Genomic DNA, 13,158 nt, shown 5'->3' on the forward strand with positions numbered 1-13,158 from the left:
TTACAAAGCAAACACATACTCTTATCCCTACATAAAATCAGAACAAAAAATGGAATGATTACTTGAGAATGAGAAGGATATTTGATAAGAGATTACATGGAGAAGAATAGGGAGGAGGAAAAGAGAAGAATAGGGAGAGTTCACCTTGCTAAGGAAGGAAAGCTGGTGGCTAGGACAGGTCGGCGGTGTTGAGTAGGACTGGCGACCTGCGGAATAAAGAAGGAAATGGGGTTCGACCCTTGGAGTTTCTTGCGAACAAACAACAAGGCGGATGATTTGTGTGGTACCAGGAGGGTTTTGACGCATTGGAAGACGTAATGGTGACAAAATGGTATTTTTGAAAGCAAAATTAGTTTTAGGTGGTAGGAATGTAAATAGGTAAGTTTAGGTGTTAGATGAGTAAATAAAAAATTTTTAAGTGTTAGATATGTAAAAACCTCTTAAAATTATAGTGTTGTTTTCAAACAATCTCTATATCATAACATGATCACACATATATTAAGAGATTATTTTAGAAAATTATAAAGAAATATCTATTGATAATAATATATTTTATCTATTTAAATATTTAAATAATTTATTTTAAATTTATATTAATTTGTTATATATTTAAAGCACTAAATTTATACTATTTTTGAAAATAAATCCATCAAATCTTAAGATATAAAAGTGTTATATTCCATTAATAAAAAATATCATATTTTAATACTAAAATTTCACATAACGCAAACTTTTTCGTCCTTCCAACTCTTCTGGCGCGCTTGCTTTATCCTCTGGCGGACAAATTTATTAGACGAAACTGAGCTTGGTCGAGCAAAACTCTGTAAACCCTAATATTTGTCCTTCTACCTTTCCACGCTTCGCCTCCATAATAAGATTCAATGCCCAAGTCTTGACAAGTTACCTTGCTTAAATGAGCGATTTATGAATTTATTTTGGTGCTTTTCAAATATTTTGCGATTTAGTCATCAAACAAGCTACCTTGTTTAATGACCCGGTAAGCATATGACCTCAATTTCTTGAATTGGAAATTTGTGGATTAGAGATGGTGGGATAGTAGGAGATAACTATGAAGCATCAAGACCTGTTAACAGACTCATTTTTTTTTTGTTTCTACGATTTTGAAACTTAGGCACGGTGAAAACTGCAAAATTTTTGATCAAGGGTGAAATTTCTATGTGAATGCGAAAGGTTGCTTTTTTGGGTCTGGAACTTCCTTAAAGATGTTTGTTGAAATGTCTGATTGAAGGTATTTGTTCTCATTGTGATGTTGTGACATGTAATAGAACTCAACTTATATAAATAACCTGTAAAAGTTTTCTACCAAAATTGGAAGGGTATGAAATATTCAAACATAAAGTGAAACCATCTTAATGATTTTGTAATGCTAGCTGAACTATTAATAAGTGTTCTTGCAATGTATTGCTCAAATACCCCATCTGAAGATACCCAAAAAATTTCAGTTGTTTCTGTACTATGGATTGTTTTTTTCGGTTATTACGAGGTTTTAATTTTTTCCTTTGTTAAAAAAAAAAGAACTTTGCGAGTAAGATATCCTCTGGACTAAAAAAAAAAGACCACTAATTATATTTTTGCTACCCTTGTGAGATGTTAAACGTTATGCGATTCAATCAGGTTGTCCTGATGAATATTTATTTGAATTCATTCTTTATGCAGCTTTAGTGGAAAATGCTTCTGACCCGTTATCATGAAGACAGCAATGCATACTCTGCTGTGCACGCTGATTCCTATTTACCATGGCAATGCTGCAGCTTATCGGAAGTCCATTAGTATGCTTCATGATGCCTCTGCTCAATTTAAAAGAGTTCAATCTTTAAAGAGGAAACTAGAAATTAATACAGAAACATGTTTGGATGGTGGTAAGAGTCATCCTCCTTTGTTCAGGTGAATATTTTTAGGACGCAACACAGTAAAGTATTCGTGCATGATATCTGGCAATTTGAACCAAGTTTCTTTTGTCCAGTGTTGCTCCGATGATGGACTGGACAGATAATCATTATAGGACACTTGCTCGCCTCATATCAAGACATGCATGGCTCTACACTGAAATGGTTGTGGCAGAGACAATTGTTCATCAAAAAGATAATTTGGTAAGAGACCCATTACTGTTCTCAGACTAATAGCGGGCATTAGCCATAGTGATTGCTTTTTTTTAAAGAGGCAATATTGTTTGAAATTGGTAAATGTAGCCTTTGAGCATGTAACCAACTGTTCTCAGACTAATAGTGGAAGGGGATTACTAAAAACTATATAGGTAGGTTCTGAATATGTTTGAGGGCTTTGCTTGGAGGTGGTGTGAGTTTTCTTTAACAATTACCTCTTATTTATAGTCTCCAAATAGAATATGACTATCCACAAAATGTTGCCTTAGTGTCACCCACCATTACTTCAATTGATTGCATATGTTGCCATTCTTAATGCATTTTAGCCATTTGTCTTCCTCAATGCCTTTTAGTAGATTAAATGTGGACAAGTATTTCCAATACTATAAAGGTGACATGGAGGGAATCAATCATACATATATCTTCTTCCACTATTTGAAAGCACTAAAATTTTCATTAATAGTTGGCTAGACGCCTAGGTGTTGGCCTAGTCCTTGAATTTCATGACGAGAATTCTAGAAAAAACATGATAGGCACTTAGTTGCCTAATTCAAGTTCCTGGGATCTTGAGTTGAATTATGCATGGGAGATGTAAATCTTTTGAAAAATTAGACTAGTGCATCGTTGCAGGGTATGGCAACGACATGCCAAAAAAATTATTTATTTATTTTTTGAAAAAAAAAACACATTGCTCTCAATTTTTTTAATATTATGACAAGTTGGGCTGCCTTCAAATGAGCGCTTAGTTCAACTTAACATAGCTCACCTCCTATCGTGTCTTGTTCAGTGTGTCCGCCCGTTTCTTCCTAGTTATTAAGTTGCTCATAGGAGCAACCCCTTCTCACCAAATTTTCTTGATGTCAAAGAAGCAACTTGGTGCTCCTGATGGTTGACATTTTCAATATTTATATAGCGACAAGTCTCCTCAGATTGATGCTTGTCTTCATGCTGTACTCAGAGATGAAACTACCCCTTGTGAATACCAATATGGGCTCTTCTCGTCGCTAGGAATGGTCGCCCTAAAATGTCCAGGTACTTAGGGTCTTCATCGTCCATATCAAGAGTGATAAAGAATGATAAAATCTATTAAGAAGATAAATGTGTCGAATTGTGTTAGCACCTCTTTCACAATGCATTCAGAATATTGCACCGAACCATCTGCTAGTTGCATTGATACTGTAGTCAGCTTTATCTCTCTTAAATCTAACTTTTTTGTAAATTGAAAGCAGAATAATAAAATTGCCATGATCTTTTTGTTTAGTTGGCAGTTTCCTTTGCAACATTGTATTGCACCCCTCAAAAAATGTTACATTTTTGTATTCCAAATTTCTTTAATTGGAAAGTGTATTTTTCATGAATTTTACATAGATTAGCATTTGTTCCAATGTGTCAGTAAATGTGATATTTATGTGAAGTTACTTGAATACATTCAGGAACTTGAAAAATTGTTTATTGAGTTTTGCTTCTGGAATCACTGAGGGTATGATTATGGCGGGACATTTAGTGATGGATTGTTTAGGAATAGCTAGGATTTTGGCTTCCCACCCCTTTTAATCTCCTTTCCTGTGTCCTCTACTTGGGCTTCTCATTGCCCTCTGGCTCCATACACTCCTTTTTTGCTTCTTAAATTGACAGTCTTCACCTACTCACTTGGCTTTGTTTCATTGTTGATCCGGAGAGCATCAGGCTGCCTTGCAAAAAGCTGTTGAGGTAGCTGAACGATTTGGTCCTCAATGTTCCTGATAGTAGCTCTCTCTCTCTCTCTCTCTCTGTGCCGACGAATGAAGTGGAAGAAAGGGAATCGAGACAGGCAGCGGTCGGGGAAGCAAGGAGGTCGTGGCTTGGAGCGGGAGAGGAAGAGGAGTTCGGACGCAGAGAAGATCGGGAGAGCTCTTTCCGTGGAAGAGAGGTCGAGAGCAGTGAATGGAAGGGGTTTTGTCCGGTGTTCAGCAGGAGCCGGAAGCCTCATCTCATCCAGCTTTTAAAGACGAGAGGAACGCTCAGCTGGAACGGGATTTTGGAAGGAAACACAGAGAAGCGACACAACGACGCCGAGTTGCAGAAATCCTTGCGGGATTTCGGGAGGGATTACGGAGGATTTTGTGGATTTAGGTATGTAATTTGAGCTGAGTTTTGGTTCTTATCTTTAGGTTAACATTCTAATTTATATTTTGAAAAAAATTTCTTATTTTCTCTCCACAACCCTAAATCAATTGTCTGTACACAACAACCTATTCACCAAACATTCCCATTTTTCATTTCTCTCTAGCGGGTTATGACTAGATTTTCACAACAATGCACAATGCCATCTCAATATTGACGTCCGATGTCGTCACACATCAATATTGTAAAACCATATCAACATCGAAGTTTGATGCTGTCTTGACCTTGACGTTCACTCTAGTAATTTTTACACCCACAATCATGCTCATGCGTTGTATCAGCATCTCCTTATTGATGACACTCGTCATATCAACATCGAAGGCTGATGCTGTCTCGACATCAATACCTGACTCTCAGCAACGTTGTCATCTCCTCTCTTGATATCTGACACGACATCCACATCCATCTCTCGACATTGAAATATTAATTATTTTAAGCATATATCATAATTAAATGACTTATTATTTCACAATTATTCTTAATATTATGTTTATTCAATTTCTAGATACTATTTTTAAATAAAAAAATTATAATACCATGTCCAACTCCTGTCCGTGTCTCAGATTTTTTAATAATTGACGTGTCTTGTGTGCATGTTGCCGTGTCCATTTCTCGTGCATCATAGGTGGCATCAATACGTGAAATTAATTGCATTGTTGTCGAATTCAGCTGAGCGAGAGCGTCTTTGATTGAGACTTTTCCATCCTTCTGCTGTGGTTGATATCCAAATATTTGAAATTCGGATCATTGATGGAATCCTGTCAGTTGTTGAAAACCAAGAGGTTGTTGTCTGATTTGTTGATTCTTCCTTAAAAAAATTGGGTGATTTTTCCATCTCATATTGTAGGTGCTCGATTAGGCATTGTTGGATTGCGGTATATAGTCTGTGCAAAATGTGATTGCTCCAAATAAGGCTGGGTGAACGGATTATTTACTTGATGGTTACTGTTATAATGTATGCCTCCACAAAATTTATAGCAAATATTAATAATAGGTGTGTGGATGACATTGACAATGAAAGTGTTGATTTGCTTTTTTAGTGAATCAACCTAACAGTGAGCTTTTCCATTTGGTTAGAGTCTTGAATGGCAACAACATTCTTCTTAGGAGGACTCCCAAAGTTTTTCATGGACATCTCCTCGTGCATATTGTAAGCCACCTTTTGCGTCTTAATTGTGAATGTGATGCTAGATTTGGCACCAATCAATGTACTCATTGCTCCACATAGACCATTTAGAAGGTTTGGGCTTTCATCCACTTCGAGAGCTGTATTGTAGGCATTTCTTAAAAAGTCGGTATATTATTCCTAAAATCATATATTGTTTTGCCCTCTAGTTGGGCGAAATTGGATTTCTCTATTCTCATCATTGCCATCCTTGCTAGTGAAGTACTTGGATAGAAACTTTTGGAGCACATTATGTGATAGTGATTGAATCGCTTGACAAAGAATTGATCCAACTCTTAGCTTGATTTCACAATGATAATTGGAACAATCTTAGTCTTATAGCATTGTCAGATATCTCCTTGTTCTTGAAGATAACTCAAATCTCTGGAAAATTTATAATGTGGTAATTCGGGTCTCTGGTGGCTAAGTCTCCATGCTACTAGTTTTGGATGATCTGAAGCATTGCCAGCTTGATCTCAAAATTATTATGTTGGATCCCATGGTTGACAATAGCCTGTGGTATGTTGTGGATGGTTAGCAAGGCATAGTCGCTCAAGGCTAGGCTCTCCCTTAGTCAGGTCTACAACAACTTCTTCAGTGTTCGCTATAATGTATGGCGCTAAACTTGTATCTTGTCTTCTTACAGCCTACCTCTATCTCTAGGGTAAATTTAATGATAGTTGATTTCAATAATTTGACATAAGGGATCCCTACAGTTACATGGGTTCATATAGGCATCTCTATTCTATGATCCAACATGGTACTTAACAATGTTACTTTTATTTCCTTTTGAATTCTACCTCCAAAACTAGCAATTTTTAGCTCATCAATCGCTTAAAATGGGGCTGACACCCAATCGGGCCCTTGACACTTGAATAACCTTTCTGAATTGGAATGGAACTTCTCCAAAAAAAAATGTAATTAGTGCTTAGGCATTATGGTCGGGTGCGTAGACATGGGTCAGGCTCTTAGGCTCTGGGTCAAATGCCCAGACGCCATGTTCTCTGTAAAAAAAAATGGCAAAATTTGAGATTGGGCACTTGGGTGTCAGAGGTCTCCAATTGCACCAGATGCACCGTATGTTATTCAAATGACTACAATTACTCCTTTAGCATGACTAGCACTTGAAATCTAACTAAATTGTGATTGCCAACATAAATCATATTAATTACATTAACACAATGGATTACTTGAAATTGTGCAAAAATAAATGCAAAAATTCAATTTTCTAATTAGAAAAAAGAAAAAAAACCAAAATAATATCTATCATGCCCCTTCGTTCATATTCTATCAATGTTCTATAATATTTTGTAGAAGGATGTTTGCTGATTTTTGATCCTATGGTTATTCTTTGTGTTAAAATTTTCAGGATAGGTTCTTGGCATTCTCCCCAGATCAACACCCAATTGTTCTTCAGATTGGTGGAAGCAACTTGGAGAACTTGGCAAAAGCTGCTGAACTTGCAAATTTATACTCTTATGATGAAATCAACTTCAAGTTGGTTAACCTTTTAAATGTACCATTTATCATCATCTTGTGTCTTTTCTTACTCTTATTCTTGAATTTTATTCTAAATATAATATCAGCTGCGGCTGCCCTAGTGGAAAAGTTGCTGGTCATGGTTGCTTTGGTGCACGCCTTATGTTCAATCCAAAGGTTTGGTGTTTAACTTAAAGAAACCTTATTAATATTATGCCTACTATCTATTTTATCTTCTTTTTCTTCCTGTTCTTCCTCTTGGTTGAAATTTTTTGTTTGCATTGTCTAAAGCTTGTTGGACATGCTATGTCTGCTATTGCTGCCAATTCTGACGTTCCTGTTAGTGTCAAATGCAGAATAGGTGTTGATGATCGTGATTCATATAATGAACTCTGTAAGGCCCTACTTCCTATGTTGGCTATACCATATTTCTGTTATTGTTTCTTTTCAGGAATGCTGATTGAGTGGGAAAATATAATTTTGAGCTTTTTTGTTAATTTCATAAATATCGATTTAAACAATTAAGCGTTAATACTTCAAATAGAATACTGTATGTTCTTCGCTTTAGGTTGTTTCTAGAGCTTACCCGAGTCAATTAAGGTGTTCCACCCGGAGCTTATGTAGTTTGGTTTATCTTCCATCTTAAATCTTCAAAGTGCAGGTGTTGTTTTAATCGGAAATATTTAATTTCTGCTAAATACACAACCAATTTGTTTAAAATATCACTGTCTAATGTGACACCCTGTACCTCTTTTTCCTTGGGACTATTGGAACTTAAATATTATATAGAATAGCACTAAATATCTAAAGATTCTCATATTCATGAAAAACAAGGATTTTATTCCCAAAAAACTTTTGACAACACTTACAGTGCTCTTGAATTAATTTATTTTGGCATTAAGATTATTTTCTTTGAGAATATTGATCACAGTTGTTCTGCTTTAATAATTTCATTTGATTATTTCAACAATGTTCATGACCAACAGTTGTCCTATTTATACAGTCAGATTGGATGGAAATATTGCTCTTAGTTTCCTTTTATGCAATCTATCTTTTTTGTTTTTCTAAACACGATCGTAGCCATTTATCTGAGAGTAGTCGACACTTCTTTTGTTTTTCCTCAAATAACAATTAAACTGATTTTCTCGATGTCGGTGGATATCATTATCTTCAAATTATGCGTTTTACATGCTTAAGTGTGGTAAACTTGCTTGCAATGCATGGAGATGAATTTATTTTTTCTATTATCAGGTGACTTCATATATACAGTCTCTTCTCAGTCACCCACGAACCATTTTGTCATACATGCTCGGAAGGCATTACTTAGTGGTCTCAGTCCTGCTGAGAATCGAAAGGTTCCTCCTTTGAAGTATGTATATATATGGTCTTGTTAATTCAACTTGGACGCATTTTTTTTATTGTAAATCATTAAATTATGAAATCAAATGATTCTAGAGATTTTACTGAATCTTATCAAGTGTATTTTGTTAGTCAAATGTTAAGTTTTGACATAATATAATGCATGAATTACATGAAGAGACATGCTTCAAACTTGTTGTATGAAAGCTTAGTTGTTGACTTAATATCTATACATGAATCAGATGATGAGATAGGTATAAAGCTTCTTGTGTGAAATTTTGAAAATATGTTTGGTAATTTTGTATTAGGTTGGTGGCTATATAAATTAATGCATGCAAGTTTAATTTTGGTGTAACCATAAGATAATCTTGAGCTTTTCTAAAGGTTCAAAAGAAATTGGGAAGAGAAAGAAGATGGGATAAATGGTGAATGAAAAAGAAGAGAATCACTAGAAATTCGTTTATGACTTATGAGAATTCAAAGTATCATTTCAATGAAATAATAAAAAAAAAAATATCATTTCAATGAAATGATGGTGCCATTTTTGAGGAATTTTTTAAGTTTGTAATTTTTAGTATTTGTTTAATCCTCTTTCTTTGATATCTCTTACAAGTTATTTCTCTCTTATCTTGTGAGACATATGGCGTTATTGTATTTCCTTGACATGTTGGCAATCACATTTCATTTTTTTTTTAATTTTTCTTCTTTTAAATATTGTTGACCACAAATCAGCCGCTGGCCCCACTCATGCAACCGCTCGCTCCCAAACGATGCAATTGAACGGACACTCTTTCGTTTCCTCAAAACTGCTCGTAGGAGCGGTTGGAGGATTCATTCTACTCTCACGCACGTAAGAAGGACTCACTCCCGTGTCCCTCCCATGATTCGTCCCGATCATTTGCGTCCCCAGTCGAAGCCGCTCGTCTTGATTCCATCCCCAACCCTCTCTCTTGATCTCCCTCTGCCACACGTGAGTGCCAGCCACACCAACCTTCACGCTCGACCAATCTCACCCACACTATCCCGTACGATCCCGACCAGCCTCGCCATGAACTTCAATCCTCTATCCCGCATGTTCTCTCTCGTCCGTAAGACTCCTGCGCGCTACCTGCTAGCGATCCCTCTCGCTCAAACTACCTCTGCTGCACTGAGACCCCTGTCCCGATCTCCTGGGCTCGAACCCATTTGCTCCATCTCCGTTTCTCCTCGTGTGACCCGATCAGCCCCCCACCCCCTATCCATCACATATGCGGATTGTGCGTTTGACTCTATTTGATCTCGCTCCCATTACCGACTAGATTCGGGGCCGCGTACAGCCTGCTAGTTGGATTGTCATCCTGCTAATAGCTGATGTGAGCATATGAGTGTGTAAGAGTGTTTGTAAAAAAATCAAATGAATAACATGTACCTCACTTTGAGACTCAAAGATCTGTGCTGAGACTAATCATTGTCTCGAAGCCCTCAGCCATCGAATCTTTAATCTGGCCGGGTGGATTGAAAGGCAAGTGCCTGCCCAACCTCCATTTATGGGAGAGGATGCCTGGAGTTTGCCGAAATTTTTAACAAAACAAAGATCCGCGCATAATTAATTTAAAATAAATAATAATAATAATGATAATGAAACATTTGTATATATCTAATTAAATATTTTAACCTAAATAAATGTTCATCATTCCAAATGATTGTTGGTTAACATATCAAATGACATATGCTCAATTTTCTAATGGGAGAACATTGCTATGCTGAAAAGCCATCTGTTTACAAAAGAGAAGCATAGTTTTTGGAAATTTAGGCTTTATTTGGGACGGCTTTTTTATTGTTTCTTAAAGCATCTTCATAGTACAAAAATTAAATTTTAATTTTTGTACTGAGAAGTAATAAAAAAGCCGTCTCAAACGAAGCCTTAATTGCAATTCCATCCCTTGAAGTAAATGTCTCTACAAATGTAGTTTCCACATTTAATTGGTATTTAGAGTTACCAAAGATGGGTTGTGAATCTACTGAAAATGGTATAAAGATATTTCTCTTACTATTATTGATATTAAACAATTAGGCTTTGTTGATGTCATTCAGAGATCATGCTCACCTCATTTTATTCACTCTCTTCATAATTACAAACATCAGCCTTGCAATAGTTTAAATGACCTTGATGGAACTACCAATTCTTCATTTGGAGAGTTTATCATATCCATAAATGCAGCGGTTGATCAGGTCCCTTCAAATTAGGGAAATAAAGTAGACCTTAGCAATATGTATAAACCTGAAAACTCTCTATAATGCTGTGATTATCTCCAATGGAAGCGTCAGTTTTTGGATAGTCTTAATGATTTAAGTAGAAATGAGAAAGATACAAGTGTATATACAAAAGAGAGCAGCATCATCATATTATTTATTATCATTAGGCTTTGACCAATGAAATGAATCAATGTCACTAGCTGATGACTTATCTAGGATACTAGTGACAATGGCGACCAAAATGCTTATGTTGCACTTTTAAGATCACGAATTTTACAAAATACCAATCAATCTGGGTTTTCCTTTGTTAGACCAAAGGATCAAGTCAAATCAATTGAACTTTCTATCAGAGATACTGAAGATATGAAGAGAGGCCTGCAGGTGTTTCAAGGATCAAAATGTCGGCTACTCCTAGATTCTCAGTGCCAAGCCGAGTGCCTCTCCCTGGTTTTTCTGATCAAGATCGTTACGACCATAATTTTATGGAAATAATTCCAAAGAATCACAATATTTGTTGTTGGTAAAGGCCATATGCCACTTGGAACAAGTATTAACAATGGTTTGGGTTCTGCTTTTCCTGAACAGTTCAGATCTGAGGGTGACCTAATACATCAACTACTTATGAAGCGATTTGCATCTCATTAAAATATGAGAATTTTATGACCCTTCAATAAAAAATTCCTTGCCTCTTAATGATTTATATGGATTGTCATATCTCTTCCCACAAACCATTGTTTGTTTATCTCCTTTGGCATAGTTGTCACTATAGCAACCTAGATCCTCACCTATCTCGAGTACCAACTAGGATGGTTAGAATAATAAGCAATATAGTACTGCTATAAACTTGATTGATAGCACGAAGAATGAGTCTTTTGGGCTGAATGACCCTTATGTTGGCAGGGTTGAATATAGATATCAAATTCAAAGTTTAGGAAACATATACAATAGATCATTTGGCATGTAATTATTGTTTGATGTGTTGCAGCATTATGTTTTCCATAGAATTTATTCCTCATGTTCTTTGATCTTTATATCAAATTCTTACATACGAGATCTGAGAATGCTTCATGGATTCACTAAAAATATTCAAATACCTCGACAATAGCTTTGATCTATATGCTAAAACAAGTTTCACATGTGTTCCGATCTTAACGCCAAGCTCCTAAATGCGAGATCTGAGAATGCTTCATGAATTTGCTAAAAGTACAAAATTTCATAATAGCCTTGTTGATAAAAAATCTCAATCAGAGGGGACCTTGCCTTTCAAACCCATGAACCCTAATGGAAATACAAATCTTTTAAAGTGATTACATAATCACCCTAATGATGGCCGTATTGAAAGTTAATCTCAATCGGAGGGGATCATGCTTTTTAAATGCATTCAAAATTTTAATAAATACAAGTATTTGAAATAATTTTAAGATACCTTGATGATGACTGCGTTGAATGTAAATCTCAATCAGAAGGGACAATTTTCAAAGCCTATTAAAATTTCAAAATTTTTTATCTATCAAATTCTAAACATTTAAATCAAAATATATCATAAAAAACTTAAAACTAAAATCCATCAAATTTTCGTAACGGTTTGACGAGGATGATAAATGAAGAATAGCTTCATCTCATAAAAACAGATGTCTTGTTTAATGTATTTCTACAATTTATTCTCAGTTGATTCATTGTTAACAACGACGTGGCATGTGCCATCTAACCGGGTGGTTTTGCTGTAAAATGACATAATTATATTACGGTCATGACCAAAGCCTGTATGTTTTCTAATGGTTAAAAGCCCATTGAGTAATGCATTATAGGGCATGCTCGATAAGATATAAAGTTCTAAGTTTGCTAAGGTTAACTCAAATTCAATCTTTTAGACAAATATCACCTTATGTCTACAAGGTATTCTTGGACGAAACGACCCATGTGTAATAGCCCAAACTCTTAATTATCGAGATATTATCCGCTTTGGCTTAAGGGCCTGACAGTTTTGTCTTGTTGATGTAACTTTCAAGCAAGGTTTAAAATTGCATAACTGCGCCTCGAGGCGGTTTTCGTCCGTGAGGCGAGGCGTAAGCCTCGAGGCGGTCTGAGGCGTAAGCCTCACGAACACAGAATTGCGTAAATGAAAAATTAAGGATTTTAGCAGGAAAATAATAGCAATAGTGGAAAATAAGAAAGTAGATGCAATAAAATTATGTCCCAAAGTACAAAATCACAAAATATTAGTTTAACAAAACTCCCAAAATATAAAAAACATATAAAATGAAATCATATCCCATCACTAAATGGGTCTTCAAGTGAATCTTCTTCTCCAATTGTATCTATGAATGCCATGTCATCTTCATCTTCAACATGACTCACTTTTCTCTTTCCTGTTCATTAAGATAAAAGATCATTATCATGTATTCATGTTCATTGCTCACTTGACATAAATGTAATGTAATAGCATATAAGAAGTTGTGGAATACCTTTACTTGATTGTTGTGCTGCAGAGCAAGTGAATGTGTGTGGTGTAGTACTAGTGGATGTACCCGTTTGATCTGCTTCGCCCCTCAATACATCCACATTTAGATCTTCAGTCACTACCTGGGCAACCAACTGCTCTCCAATCTCCTCAATAACTCCATCAAGTAAATT

The 13,158-nt window shown here is 35.8% G+C and overlaps 1 protein-coding gene across 3 annotated transcripts in view; it reads left to right on the forward strand.

Annotated features, from left to right (window-relative positions):
* Nucleotides 1-694: 694 nt before the first annotated feature.
* The window catches only part of LOC110106874 (tRNA-dihydrouridine(20/20a) synthase), a 49,944-nt gene continuing 37,480 nt past the window's right edge, over nt 695-13,158 (forward strand). The window contains exons 1-7 of one of the 3 annotated variants that reach the window (XM_020836940.2): nt 695-823; nt 1,678-1,905; nt 1,985-2,111; nt 6,821-6,948; nt 7,038-7,107; nt 7,222-7,324; nt 8,182-8,299. In XM_020836940.2, the coding sequence (XP_020692599.1) occupies nt 1,709-1,905; nt 1,985-2,111; nt 6,821-6,948; nt 7,038-7,107; nt 7,222-7,324; nt 8,182-8,299 (743 nt within the window). In that variant the 5' untranslated portion in view covers nt 695-823; nt 1,678-1,708. Of the gene's footprint in view, nt 998-1,677; nt 1,906-1,984; nt 2,112-6,820; nt 6,949-7,037; nt 7,108-7,221; nt 7,325-8,181; nt 8,300-13,158 lie in introns of those variants that run through there. The other 2 variants (XM_020836938.2, XM_020836942.2) reach the window with 2 other exon arrangements.

The sequence above is a fragment of the Dendrobium catenatum genome, unplaced genomic scaffold, assembly GCF_001605985.2.
Source record: "Dendrobium catenatum unplaced genomic scaffold, ASM160598v2 fragScaff_scaffold_1680, whole genome shotgun sequence".
In the NCBI taxonomy this organism is placed as follows: Eukaryota; Viridiplantae; Streptophyta; class Magnoliopsida; order Asparagales; family Orchidaceae; genus Dendrobium; species Dendrobium catenatum.